This window comes from Orcinus orca, chromosome 4 (assembly GCF_937001465.1).
Source record: "Orcinus orca chromosome 4, mOrcOrc1.1, whole genome shotgun sequence".
Taxonomy (NCBI): Eukaryota; Metazoa; Chordata; class Mammalia; order Artiodactyla; family Delphinidae; genus Orcinus; species Orcinus orca.
Window position 1 is genome coordinate 90,393,689 of NC_064562.1, and position 15,756 is coordinate 90,409,444.

General features: G+C 36.6%; 1 protein-coding gene across 10 annotated transcripts in view; it reads right to left on the minus strand.

The window, feature by feature from the left end:
• Positions 1-15,756, minus strand: part of N4BP2 (NEDD4 binding protein 2) — an 83,523-nt gene that overhangs the window by 52,105 nt on the left and 15,662 nt on the right. For 7 of the 10 annotated variants that reach the window (XM_033421684.2, XM_049708769.1, XM_049708772.1 and 4 more), the window contains 2 exons: positions 2,957-3,039; positions 953-1,292 (listed from right to left, as the gene is read on the minus strand). The exons of 2 other annotated variants lie outside the window; for them this stretch is intronic. In XM_033421684.2, the coding sequence (XP_033277575.1) occupies positions 953-1,178 (226 nt within the window). In that variant the 5' untranslated portion in view covers positions 1,179-1,292; positions 2,957-3,039. Of the gene's footprint in view, positions 1-451; positions 678-952; positions 1,293-2,956; positions 3,040-15,756 lie in introns of those variants that run through there. One more of the 10 variants, XM_033421685.2, reaches the window with a different exon arrangement.

Here is a 15,756-nt window from a genome sequence, read left to right on the forward strand (position 1 = left end):
GCTAAACATCAATATTTAATTTACTCATCAGTCAAATTTGATATGTATGGCTGCAAACATACATCTAAACTATTACAAGTCATTAATAACTTACTATACTGAAGACTTTATCAAAACAAACCAAAAAAACGAAAACTCAACCTTCACTGAAAAAGTCCTATGAGGTACATACTATTATTATTCTCCTTAGCAGATAAGAAAACTGAAACCAGAGAGGTTAAGTGACAGAGCTGGAAATCCAACCTAGTTTTCTTGACTCCAAAGCCAAATTTTTGAAACCACACTACTCTATTAGCCTCAATTCTTAATCAGCTCTCATTTCCACAATTATAATTACCTTTTCACTCAAAAAATATTTACTGAGATCCTACTGAGTCATTTGGTATTTGGGGGCTTGGAGACACAACAGTAAAACAAAAGATTTTTAAATCCCTGTCTTTAAGGAGCTTACATTCTAGGTCAATGATTCTCAACTGGGGGATGATATTGCCCCCAGGGGACATAAGATGATATATAGAGGCATTTTTAGTTGTCACAACTGGGGTAGCAGGGAGGAATGTGCTACTGGCAGCTAGTGGGTACAGGCCAGAGATGCTGCTCAACATCCTACGATGCACAGGAAAGCCACGCACAACAAAGAATTATCCGGTCCAAAACGTCAATAGTGCCAACCTATTCTAGAGGGAAGATAAAAAGAAATAAAACATAGAATATGATATCTACACATACATCTTACACTTACAACTGTACATTTCTTGAAAGAAGAAGCTAAGCTTTATTCTTCTTCATATCCCTTGTAATACCCAACTTATACCTTGCCCGCAGCAGATATTCAAAAAATGATGAACAAAATAGAAATAAGGTAGTCATTTTCTATATTACTACTGGTCATACCATAGTACATGAAATCTTCTTATAGGATGCAAAGGGTTCAAACTAAACTTTTTCTCACCTTTGAAATCACATTCAGAAAGCATCAAATACACTACATCAGGATCCAGATCAGAAAACATCTCTGAGATACTGGTGAAGAGTTCTTCCTGATCAACTTTTGTCTCACACATGGAAGGAAGAGTAGTGGTTGGCTCCTCATGACTAGCAACACTGGATACAACTTCCTTAGAGTTTGTAGTCTTCCGAAAAGGATTTCCCCCAAGATTTTTCCTTCTCCTTGGCATTCTGACTTCCAAAACTAAAATGTTTCCCTTCTCTTATTTAAGACTTTTGATATTTAAGTCATACCTCAAAGAAAATAGGGTTAAATATCTTGCACAATCCAGCAGTAATAGGACCTAAAATAGAAAGCAAGTTGAAACACTCAGACTATAGTTATATTTCCATGTCTAAAATCGGAATGACATCTTTATTTAAGAAAGTACCATCAACTCTGGTGGCAGCAAAGCCAAAAAGCAGTCAAACAATTTCTCTCTCAAAAATATTCAAGTTTTTCAGGATTGAACATGTTAAAAATTAAGATATTAACAAATGCAATATATTTTCAGAACAATGAGTACACTGTTTTAGTACAATTATTTCATTTTTAAAACAAAAACAGTATTCATAATGAGAATGCCTACTGAACACCTATTTGGATGTCCAATAGGCATCATAAGCTTAACATGTCCAAAACTGAGCTCCTGATCACCTACTTCACACCTGTCCTTCCTAGTCTTTCCTATCTCAATTAATGCAACTCTATCCTTCCAACGGCTCAGGTCAAAAACCTTGGAATAATCCTTGACTCCTGTCCAGCCCACATCCAATCAGTAAGCCAATTTTGTCAATGCAACCCTCAAAATGTATCCAGAATATGATCATTCCTCACCATTTCCACTGCTACCACAGCGGATTAGTATAAAAGTCTCCTAACTAATCTTGCTTCCACCCTTGCCCCTTCATTCATAACAACTAGAGTGACTCAGTTAAACCACAGGGTCAGATCATGCCTCTCTTCTGCTAAACTATCCACTAGCTTCCCATCTCATTCAGGATAAAAGCCAGAGCCCTTAAAAGGGCCTATAACGCAGACACTTTTTACTTCTGTGCTGTCATCCCTAATCCTCTTTCCCTTGCTCATGTCACTCCAGTCATACTTCACCTCCTTCTTCTTCAAACATCAGCCATGCTCCCATCTCAGAACCTTTACATTTGGTCCCTTCTACCTAAACTAATATTATCCCAGGTATCTAAAAGATGTATCTCCTCCTATCATTAGTCCTATCATTACTCAGTTGTTACCTTCTCAGCAAGTCAGTCGCCCAACACCACTTATCCCTTTTTCCTTACTTGAATTTTCTCCCTAAGATTTACCTTCTAACACAGTGTATGTTTTATCCATTTGTTTTATTTATGTATTGTATTTACTACCCATATTCTAGTAAAATGTAAGCTCCACAAGGGCAGGGACTGATAGATCTGGAGAACTTTGACAATCTACTTGCTTTCTCCACTTGGATCTATTTAATAAACAATTCAAATGTAACACACCTAAAACCAAATGTCTGATATTTTCTTAAAAACCTGCTCTAACCATTTGGTCTGGCTACTGTCATCTTTCACCTGTATTCCTGTCTCCTAAATGGCCTCCCTGTTTCCACCCTTTGTCCCCTACAGTCTACTTTCAACACACCAGCCAGAATGATCTTCATACAACACATAAGTCAGAATGAATCAGGGTCTGCTTTAAATTCTCAAGTGGCTCTCCATGTCACTCAGAGTAAAAGCTAAAGTTCTTACTATGGCCCACCTCCCTCTTGGCCTTTAATATACTTTTCCCCAAGATACTTGTATTGCTAACTCTCTCACTCCTTCAAATCTTTGCCCAAGTGTCACATTCAATGATTTCTTCCTTGATTACCCAATTTAAAGTCATATCACCCACTTTCTCTGCCCCAATTTCCCTTTCCTGCTAACCACCCATTGCCCTTAACACCTTCTAACATACTATAAAATTTACCTTTTAATCAAATTTATTGTGTCATAGCTCTCTCCATCTTCCAGGACTGCAATGTCAATATGGCAGCCACCAGCCACATGAGCCTATTTAAATTTAAATTAATTAAAATTAAATAAAATTACATTTTTACATATTAATATCAGATAAAGTAGAATTCAGAGCAAAAAAAAAATCAGCAGAGATAGAGGACATTATATAATCATAAAGGATCAGTCTACCAAGAACACGTAGCAACTCTAAATGTGTATGCACCAAACAACAGAGCCACTAAGTAAGTGAAGCAAAAACTGACAAAATTGAAAGGAGAAAGAGACAAGCTCACAATTATAGTTAGAAACTACAATACCCCTCTCTCAATAAGAGTAAATAGACAGAAGATCAGCAAGGATACCGAAGCACTCAATAACACCATCCTTTAAGGATCTAATCAACATTTATAGAACACTACATTCAACAACAGCAGAATACATATCCTTTTCAAGTGCCCAAAGAACATATACCAAAATAGACCATACCCTAGGCTATAAAACAAACCTCAACAAACTTAAAAGAACTGAAATCATATAAAGTATGTTCTCTGACCACAATGTAATCAAACTAGAAATCAATAACAAAAAGATAACAGGAAAATCTCCAAACACTTGGAACATAACCAATATACTAAATAATTCATGGGTCAAAGAGGAAGTCTCAAGGAAAATTTCAAAATACACGGAAATGAATAAAAATGAAAATATACAATATCAAAATTTGTAGGACACAGCTAAAGCAGCAATGGCAGAAATTTATAGCGAATTTATAACTAAATGCATACATTAGAAAAGAGGAAAAGTCTCAAATCAATAATCTAAGCCCCCATCACAAGAACGTAGAAAAAGAAGAGAAAAATAAACCCAAAGCCAGTAGGAAAAACGGAATAATAAAGATCAGAGAAGAAATGAATAAAACTAAAAACAGAAAAACAATCACTACAGACCCTGCAGACATCAAAAGACTAATAAGGGGGCTTCCCTGGTGGCGCAGTGAGTCCGCCTGCCAATGCAGGGGACACGGGTTCGTGCCCCGGTCCGGGAAGATCCCACATGCCGCGGAGCAGCTAGGCCCGTGAGCCATGGCCGCTGAGCCTGCACGTCCGGAGCCTGTGCTCCGCAACAGGAGAGGCCACAACAGTGAGAGGCCCGCGCACCGCAAAAAAAAAAAAAAAAAGACTAATAGGGGAATATTATAAACAAATGTACATGTGAAAGTTTGACATCTTCTATGAAATAGACTTATTTCTCAAAAACCACAAATTATCAAACTCACCCAACAGGAAACAGATAAAAGCTCTATGATTTTTAATGAAATTTAATTCACAATTTACAAATTCCCAGAAAAGAAACTCCAGGCCCAAATACCTTCAAAGGGGAAGTTTACCAAACATTTTTAAGAAGAATTAACTAACCCTATATAATCTCTTCCAAAAATGGAAGAGGGAACCTTCTTAATTCACTTCATGAAGCCAGTATTGTTATCCTGACACCAAAATCAGACAAAGCCAGTTAAAAAAAAAAGAAAAACCTGCAAACCCATATACTTCCCGAATACAGACATAAAAACCCTTAACAAAATATTACAAATAGAATTCAGCAATTTATTTTAAAAGAATTAAATACCATGATTAAGCGAGGTTTATTCCAGGGATACAAGGCTGGCTCAATGTTTAAAAATCAGTATCCCACCCATATTAACAGGCTAATGAAGAAAAACCACAATTGTATCAATGAACGAAGAAAAAAAGTGACAAAATTCAACACCCATTCATGATAAAAGGTACCCAAAAAATAGGAATATAAGAGAACTTCCTCAACTTGATTAAGAGCATCTACAAAAACTCTACAGATAACATTTTATTTAATAGTAAAATACTATATGCTTTCCTCCTAAGACTGAGAACAAAGCAAGGATGTCTACCTTCACCACTCTTATTAAAGATAATGCTGGAAGCTCTAGCCTGTGAAGTAAGAGAAGGTAAGGAAATAAAAGACATACCGATTCAAAAGGAAAAAATAAAACTGTCCCTACTTGTAGATGACATAGCTATCTATGTGGAAAATCCCAAAGAACTGACAAAATCTCCAACATATAAGTGAATTCAGCAAAGTGCAGGATACAAGATAAACACACAAAAGCAACTGTATTTATATATTCTACCAATGAATACATGGGCACTGTAATTTAAAATACAATATGACTCACAAATGCTCCAAAAAATGAAATATTCTGATATAAATCTAACAAAACATATACAAGGCTTGTATGCTAAAAATACAAAATCATGATGAAAAATATCAAAAATGTAAATGAATGGATTCATGGGCTGTTAGACTCAATATAGTAAAGATGTCAATTCTCCCCAAATTGATATACAGTTTAACTCAATTCCTATCAAAACCCCAGCAAAGATTTTTTGTGGATATGGACAAGATTATTAATAAATTTAAATGGAAAGACAAAGGAACTAGAATAGTTAAAACAATTTTGAAAGAGAATAGAGCAAGAGGAATCAGTCAACTCAATTATTAAGACGTGTTATAAAGCTAAACTTATCAAGACTATATGGTATCAGGGGAGGGACAGACATATAGATCTGAGGACAAATTATAGATTTGGAAACAGACAAGAGAACCCAGAAATAGACCAGCATGAATATGCCCAACTGACTTCTGACAAAAGTGCAAAAGCAATTCAATAGAGAAAATATAGCCTTTTCAATAAATGGAACTGAAGCAAGCAGACATCCACAGATAAAAAAAAATAAACCTTGACCTAAGTCTCACACTTTATTAAAAAAAAAAAAAAACTCAAAATGGATCAAGGAGGGAACTCTGCTCAACGTTATGTGGCAGCCTGGATGGGAGGGGAGTTGGGGGGAGAATGGATACATGTATATGTATGGCTGAGTCCCTTTGCTGTGCACCTGAAACTATCACAACACTGTTAATCATCTATACTCCAATATAAAATAAAAAGTTAAAAAAAAATGGATCAAGGACTTAAATCCATAAAACTATAAAACTTTTAGAGAAAAAAAAAAAGAAGAAAATCTTCAGGATCTAGGGCTAGGCAAAAACACCAAAAGTATGATCCATAAAAGGAAAAATTGATAAACTGTACTTCATCAAAATTTAAAACTTTTGTTCTGTGAAGAACCTTGTTAAGAGGATGAAAAGAAAAGTGACAGACTGAGAGAAAATGCTTGCATACCATGTATCTAACATAGGACTAGTATCTAAAATATATAAAAGAACTTTATCAAAACTCAAAAGTAAAAACAGGGACTTCACTGGTGGCACAGTGGTTAAGAATCCACCTGCCAATGCAGGGGACACGGGTTTGAGCCCTGGTCCAGGAAGATCCCACATGCCGCACAGCAACTAAGCCCATGTGCCACAACTACTGAGCCTGTGCTCTAGAGCCCGCAAGCCACAATTACTGAGCCCACACACCACAACTACTGAAGCCCGCGTGCCTAAAGCCCATGCTCTGCAACAAGAGAAGCCACTAAAATGTGATGCACGTGCACCACAACGAAGAGTAGCCCCCGCTCGCCGCAACTAGAGAAAGTCCACACGCAGCAATGAAGACCCCACGCAGCCAAAAATAAATACATTTTTAAATAAATAAATAAATTGATTAATTAAATCAGAGGGGGAAAAAATAACAAATAATTCAGTTAGAAAATGGGGGGAAAAAAACAGAAAAAAAATTACACCGAAAGGATATCCAGATGACAAATAGGCACATAAAAGATTTCAACATCATTAGCCATTAAGTAAATGCAATTTAAAACTACAATGAAATATTACTTACACATCTATTAAGTTGGCTAACATAAAGAATAATGACAACACCAAATCCTGGCAAGGATGCAGAGAAACTGGATGGCTCATATGCTGCTGATGGGAATGTAAAATGGTAAAGCCACTCTGGACAAGAGTTTGGCAGTTTCTTAAACTAAACCTGCAACTACCATACAATTAAGCAATTGCACTTCTGGGTGCTTATCTCTAAGAAATGAAACATTACGTTCACCCAAAAACTTGCACACAAATGTCTGTAGCAGCTTTTATTCATTATAACCAAAAACTAGTAAACAGTTCAGATGCCCTTCAATGGGTAACATGGTTAAACAAACTATGTTACTTCCATTCATGAAGTACTAGTCACCAATAAAAAGAAAATATACTATTGATACACAAGACCTGGATGAAATTCCAAAGAATTATGCTGAGTACAAAAAGTCAATCCCAAAAGGCTATATACTGAATGGTCCCCATTTATTTAACATTCTTGAAATGACAAAATTATAGAAATAGATAACAGGTTAGCGGTTGTCAAAGGTTAAGGAGGAGGAAGGAGAGGGTAGTAGTAGGTGTGGCTATAAAAGGGTAATTTGAGGGACTCTTGTGGTGATGGAAATGTTCTATATCTTGACTGTATTAATGTCAATATCCTGGTTGTGATGCCATACTAAGTTTTGCAAACATGCTTCTTTCATTGAGGGAACTGGGTGAAGAGCACAGGAGATTTCTCTGTATTATTTATGACAGCTGCATGTGAATCTACAATCTCAAAAAGTCTAATTTTGAAAAAGAGGATGTAAAATTAAAAATTCAGTTCCTCAGTCACACTAGGCACATTTCAAGTGCTCAATAGCTACATGTAGTTAATGACTATCATACTGCACAGTGAACTTTGCCATAATTCTACTGGACAGCACTGTTCTAGAATATAAGTTCCATTGGGCAAGTGAATATCCCATTTTAGGAAGTTAAGAAGCTTTATATACAGAAAAGTACAAATTGAAGGTCATAAAGAAAAAGAAGTACTAACACATCTAGCCACATTTAAATGTAAAATACCTGTATATCAAAAAAAAAAGTGGGGGGCTTCCCTGGTGGCGCAGTGGTTGAGAGTCCACCTGCCGATGCAGGGGACACAGGTTCATGCCCCGGTCTGGGAAAACCCCACATGCCGCGGAGCGGCTGGGCCCGTGAGCCATGGCCCCTGAGCCTGTGCGTCCAGAACCTGTGCTCCGCAATGGGAGAGGCCACAGCAGTGAGAGGCCCGCGTACCACCAAAAAAAAAAAAAAAAATACAGGAAAATGGCAACTCTTTCCAATTTCTCTCCTTCCATTCTTTCTTAGACAGGATTTTGCCCCCACCATTTCTACCACTACACTAACAACTGCTCATATCTAAATCACCAGTAACCTATGTCAATGATAAAAGTCAAAGACAAAAGGTCTAATCCACAGGGAAGATGCAGCAGTTCTAAATTTGCATTCAACTAGTGAAAGCCCTCTCTCGGTAACTATTAGAACAAGGAGGTCCCCACCACAGACACACAGAGAAGAAGGAGGAGGTGGAAAAAGGGAGAGAAAAAACAGTAAGGCCATAAAAGATTTGAGCCATACTATAAGTATAACGACTTAATATCTATACAACACTGGACCCAATAACCACAGAATACACTTTATTTTCAAGTACACATGGAATTATGTTAGAAATCAGTAGCAAAAATATAATTAGAAAACCAAATTACTTGAAAATTAAGAAATACATGTCTATATATCAAAGAAGAATTCATTATAATTACATACAATTAAAGTTAATTTTAAAAATAATTATTAATATCAATTAGAAAATATTTTTAACCAAATAAAAATGTTATATATCCATACTTGTGAGAAACAAAGTCACGTGTAGAAGAGGAGCATACAAATGCATATATTAGAAAAGAAGAAGGGCTAAAAAAATAAATGATCTAAGCATCCAAATAACAGTTGGGGGGAAAAAACAGCAAATCTAACCCAAAGAAACTAGAAAGAAGGAAATAATAAAGAGCAAAGAGAAAACAGAAAACAACTATACAGTACAGAGGATCGAAAAAGTCAAAAGATGGTTCCCTGGGGGAAAAAAAAAACACAAGAATAAATCACTGGCAAGAGTGATCAAAAAAAGAAAGAAAAGGCACAAACAACCAATATCAGAAATGAAAACGGAGACATCACTGTCAAGCCCACGGACATTTAAAAAAAGAGATGAATCTTGTCTTACAAGACTCTCATTATCTTAAGACTCTGATGCATCTCTTTAGGAGTCCAGTATATGTCTATATACAATTTATGGAAGAAATTTGCTTCCTTTTCACCTGTTAGTTTGAAATTAATGAATAAATTCTTTGTCTTGGTTGTAAAAAAAAAAAAAAGAGAGAGATGAAGATATCATAAACAATTTAACATCCATAAATTTTTAACTTTAAATGAAATGCACATATTATTTTTTAAAAAACAAACATCATACCATACCAGATATTTAAAAAACCTGATAGTTCTGTATCTATTAAAGAAATGAAATCTGTAATTTAAAACCTTCCCACAAAGAAACTCCAAGTCTACATGGCTTCATCAATAAATTCCACTAAAGGGACTTCCCTGGCGGTCCAGTGGTTAGGACTCCACTCTTCCACTGCAGGGGGCTCGGGTTCCACCCCTGGTTGGGGAACTAAGATCCCACATGCCGAGTGCATGGCCAAAAAAATTTTTTTTCTAGTTTTTTAAAATAAATAAATTCCACTACGGGTTTCCCTGGTGGCACAGTGTTGAAGATTCTGCCTGCCAAAGCAGGAGACACGGGTTCAATTCCTGGTCCGGGAAGATCCCACATGCTGCGGATCAACTAAGCCCGTGCACCACAACTACTGAACCTGTGCTCTAGAGCCCGCAAGCCACAACTGCTGAAGCCCGCACGCCTAGAGCCCATGCTCCACAACAAGAGAAGCCACCACAGTGAGAAGCCCGTGAAGAGTAGCCCCCGCTCGCCACAACCAGAGAAAGCCCACAAACGGCAACAAAGACCCAACGCAGCCAAAAATAAATAAATAAGTAAATTTATAAAAAAAATAATAAAATAAATTCCACTAAATAATCTAATACCCATCTTATACAAACTCTTCCAGAGACTAGAAAAAGAAGAAACACTTCCCAACTCATTTTATGAGGCCAATATAACCTGATAACTCTGCAAGTTATTAAAAGAAAGAAAAATTACAAGCCTATTTCACTCATGAAAATAGATACAAAATTCCTAAACAAAATATTAAAGTAGTAATACATAAATTATGAGTGATGTTACATAAAATACAAAAATTATATTAGTGACTGATAAGAATAATCCATCACTAATCTGAATTTATTTTAAGAATATAAGGTTGTCAAAATATTTGAAAGTCAGGCTTCTCTGGTGGTACAGTGGTTAAGAATCTGCCTGACAATGCAGGGGACATGGGTTTGAGCCCTAGTCTGGGAAGATCCCACATGCCGCGGAGCAACTAAGCCCGTGCTCCACAACTACTGAGCCTGTACTCTAGAGCCCGCAAGCCACAACTACTGAGCCCACACGCTGCAACTCCTGAAGGCCGCATGCCTAGAGCCCGTGCTCCATAACAAGAAAAGTCACTGCAATGAGAAGCCCATGCACCACAACGAAGAGTAGACCCTGTTCACCGCAACTAGAGAAAGCCCACGCAAGCAACGAAGACACACCACAGCCAAAAATAAAACTAATTAATTTAAAAAATATATTTGAAAGTCAACCAATGCAATTCCTGATATTAACAAAATAAAGAAGAAAAGTCATATAATCAACTACATCGTACCAGAGCTCATGGCCAGAGCATTAAGACTTGAAAAGGAAATAAAAGTTCTAAAGATTGGAATGCAGGAAATAGAACCATCGTTATTCAGACACTAAAATTGAGTGCATATGAAATCCAAAAGAATTTACAGATTATCTGTTGGATTACCCAGATAATTTAGCAAGGTTGCCAGACTGTATATCTCTTTAACACCAACATTGAGAAAATGAAATTAAATCTAATGGTCTAGACTTACTAGCCACATTTACTCAGCTGATAAATCCCTCCTCCAAAGAACGTTTAACATTATCTTCTTCTCAGGACAGTGCCACTCTCAGGATTTCCTCATCACTCAATTTGGAAACAGTGGAGCTTACCCACTCCTTTGGTGATCTTTCCATGGCTTTAAACACTAACAAAATGCTAACTAATTTACATCTCCAATCTGCACCTCTTCCCTGACTCCATACCCACACCAAACTACCCACTGAACATCTCCACTTTGAGATGTCCAATAGACATCTCAAACCAAGCATGTCTAAGTGATCTTCTGAAACTCCACTGCAGACCCCCCCTAACTACAATCCTCTCAACTGCAGCAATAGAAGTTTCCAGTTGCTGAGGCAAAAAAAAAACTGAGTCATTTTTGCCTCCTCTTTCCCTCACACCTCATGTCTAATCATTCAGCAAATCTTGCCAGTTCTAAATTCAATGTATATTCAGATCATGTGGTAACTCTATGTTTAACCTTCTGAGGAAGTGCCAGACTGTTTCCCAAAGTGGCTGCACCATTTTCAACTTCTACCAGTATTGTATGGGGATTCCCCATTTCTCTACAATCTCACCAACACCTGTTATTGTCTCTCTTTTTGACTATGGCCATCCTAATGGTATCTCATTGTGGCTTTAACTTGCATTTCCCTAATAACTAACATTGACCATCACTTATGTGCTTACTGGCATTCATATATCTTCTTTGAAGAAATGTCTATTCAGATCCTCTGCCTATTTTTAAAGTTAAGGGTTACTTGTCTATATTACTGAGCTTTAAGAATTCCTTGTATTTCTGGATACAAGTCCTTTATCAAATATAAAATATTTTCTCCCATTCTGTGGGTTGTCTTTTTCACTTTCTTGATGGTGTCCTTCGAAGCATATTTTTTATCTTGATGAATTTTTTTTTTTTTGTCATTTACACTTTTGGTGTCCTAAGAAACCATTGCCTAAACCAAGGCCACAAAGATATGTGCCATGCTTTCTTCTAAGGATTTTGTAGTTTTAGCTCTTACATTTAGGTCTTCAATCCATTTTGAGTTAATTTTTGTATATGGTGTAAGACAGGGGTCCAAGTTAATTTTTTTGCATGTGGATATCCAGTTGTCCCATCACCACTGGTTGAAAATACTATTCTTTCCCCATTGAATGGTCTTGGTACCCTTGCTGAAAATCAACTGACCATGAGAATAAGAGTTTACTGCTTGACTCTCAGTTCTATTTCATTCATCTATATGTCTATTCTTATGCCAGTATCACACTGTCCTGATTCTTGTGCTTTGCAGTAAATTTTAAAATTAGGAAATGTGAGTCTTCCAACGTTGTTCTCCTTTTCCAAGACTGTTTTGCAATTCCGGGCCCCTTGCATTTTCCATGTGAAATTTAGAGTCAGCTCGTCAATTTCTGCAAAGTCAGACAGTACACTGACAGGGACTGCGTTGAATCAGTAGATCATAAGTCAAATCAGGTCACTCCTTTGCTTTAAAACCTCCAATAGCTCTGCATCTCATGCAGAGTAAAAGCCCAGGTTCTTAAAATGGCCTAGTTACAATCCTAAACAGTCTGGTTCCCTAATAACTCTCTCAAATCATTTCTTGCTAGTCTCCCTCTTGCTCTTTCTTAAATTCACCCAGTATTCTCCTGCTTCACTGCCCTTACACTTGATTCATAGCCAGAAATGCACTCCTCCCCACCCCCCAGATATGTATCTGACTTGCTTTTTACAAGACTTTACTCATGGCACCTTTGTAGTGAGGCTTTCCCTAACCACCCAGTGTAAAATCGTGCGCACACAGAGTTCTCTCCATCTCCCTTTCATTATTTTTTGCTTCAAAGCAGTTATCACTCTATAATTTAGATGTTTATTTTGTTTAATGCCAGTATACTGACACTAAAAGTAAGCTCTTTGAAAAAAAATGTTTTTGTCAATTCTGTTCACTCCTGCATTGCCATCAGTAAACTATAGTAAATATCAAAATTAAATACCAATACTAAAACAATGTCTAACACATAGTAAGCACTCAATAAATTTCTGCTGATGAATAAAGGATTAAGGCAGGGAAAAAGAACTAAGAACGAGAAAGCAATAGGTACAGAATTCTAAGAAGAAACAGAAATACTCAATAAACATTAAAAAGTTTAACCCCATTAATAAAACCAAATTAAAAGATAATATAGGATTAAAACATTTTTATATTGCCTATTAAATAAAACATAATTTTTAAAAATGACAATAGCCAGTGTTAGCAAGGCTAGAGTAAAATAAAAATTCTTATACATTGTGATGAGTGTAAACTGGTATAACCTTTCTGAAAAGCAAAATGGCACTGACTACGTATCAAGAAATATTAGGTTACTTATATTTTTTGACCCATTTTTTTGATTCTACTTCTAGGAACTCATCATAAAAAATAATCACAGGGCTTCCCTGGTGGCACAGTGGTTGAGAGTCCGCCTGCCGATGCAAGGACACGGGTTCGTGCCCCGGTCCGGGAAGATCCCGCATGCCGCAGAGCGGCTAGGCCCGTGAGCCATGGCTGCTGAGCCTGTGCGTCTGGAGCCTGTGCTCCGCAACGGGAGAGGCCACAACAGTGAGAGGCCCTCGTACCGCAAAAAATAATAATAATAATAATAATCACAGATCTACATAAATATTTATATAGAGATGTTCAAAATACTGTAACGTTTTACAAAGAAAAATGGAAAACAACTAAATATTTGGTGAGAAAGAAATGATAAAAAACTTTCTGATGACGGTAAGTACAATGTATTAAATACTTAACATATGCCAGCTAGAATGTTAACATCATGATTTTACTTAATTCTTAGAACAGTAATTAATATTATGCCTATTTCACAAGTAAAAAAACTAAGGACTAGAAAAAGTAAGTTATCAGGCTTAAGGCTCTTAAGTAGCAAAACTGGGATCTGAACCCAGGTTTGCTAGACTCTACTAGATACAATATCCCTGTAAATTCATAAGAATGGAATTTTATACAGCCATTAAAGACTATATTTTGGATATTAACTAGAGTTTTTTTAAAAACTATGTTAAAAAAGAAAGCAAGACACAAAACTGAATATAATTTATACAGACACCTAAATGGGACTGGACTATATTAGATTGGAAAGGAAATCCTGGGTAATGGTAACTTTATTTTTAACTACTACTTTTTTTTATCTACTTTTTATAAACTACTTTTTGCATTTTCCAAATAATCTATAATATATACATTCTTTCATCATCACGGGAAAAAACAACCACTATTATCAATTAAAGGTGAATCTTGGACTTCCCTATACACTTCCTCCAGCTTGCAAACTATATTATCCTTCCACCCCTTTTTTTATTGTGTCTACCTATATGGAAAAGGATCTAAACATATAGGCAGTTTAAGTATCCAACCAGTATAGGGAAGAAACTCTTAAGTATAAAAACATACATAGCTGGGCTTCCCTGGTGACACAGTGGTTGAGAGTCCGCTGCCCCGGTCCGGGAAGATCCCACATGCCACGGAGCGGCTGGGCCCGTGAGCCATGGCCGCTGAGCCTGCGCGTCCGGAGCCTGTGCTCCGCAACGCAAGAGGCCACAACAGTGATAGGCCCGCGTACTACAAAAAAAAACAAAAAACAAAAAACATACATAGCTGACACTACCTCCCAATCACTCTGTAGATCCAGTTTACTTCAATCCTATTTATTCACTTAAGTAATGTTCACATTTAACTTTTAACACCTGATTTTATATATCTTCATTTTTCCATAAAGAAGGTCTCATTAATACACTAAACAAGCTTGTGTAGCTTCTTCATATACATACCTGACCTAAATATTCTAAAAGGATATGGGAAATTAGGATGGGTAAGAAGGTTTGATATATTATGGAGAAATGTGAAAGGGCTGGTTCTCAAATGAAGAACCTAAAAACAAATAATATAAATTGTTATTAATAGTGATACCATGAATATATATATAAATTTCATATACACATTTTCCAAGCTCTTCTACCTCTATTATTCAGTTTTAACCTGAGAGAAGCTAACCAATACATACTTGCTCACAGATTATCATTAAAATATTTCAGCATGGGGCTTCCCTGGTGGCGCAGTGGTTGAGAGTCTGCCTGCCGATGCAGGGGACACAGGTTCATGCCCTGGTCCGGAAAGATCCCACATGCCGCGGAGCGGCTGGGCCCGTGAGCCATGGCCGCTGAGCCTGTGCTCCGCAACGGGAGAGGCCACAACAGTGACGGGCCCGCGTACCGCAAAAAAAAAAAAAAAAAAATTTCAGCATGATAAGCAGAGGTCTTATTAACTCTAGTTCTTTTTTTTTTTTTTTAACAGATAAGGATATATGTTCTTTTAACCATTAAAAAAAATTCAGGGTGAACATGAAGTCTATAAATAGTAGTAGAAGTAAATATGAACTCTAGAAGTGGTATGGTAATGGTCAGTACTGCCATTAAAGTAGATATACCAATAAACAACACTTCAGGAAAAAACTGTCCTACTAAACACTACATCATCAACACAGTGCTAACACTTAAAAATTTTCCTGTATCAGTTTATGAATAAATCTGTTACATGCATATAAGGGCTAGTAATTTTAAAGAACTTATCTTTATGGAAAAATATCCAGAAATAAATTTCTGTAACAGTCAAAAAAGATATTCTATTTAATACTCAATATCAACCATCTAGAAATAACAGGCCTAAGAAAACTGATACTAACAATCAAATATATCAATAGTATTTTAGCTCTTTAAAACCACCATAAAAGGAACGAAAACAAAAATCATCCCTCTGAAAGGAACAAAAACAAAAATCATCTCTCTATAAGGAACATA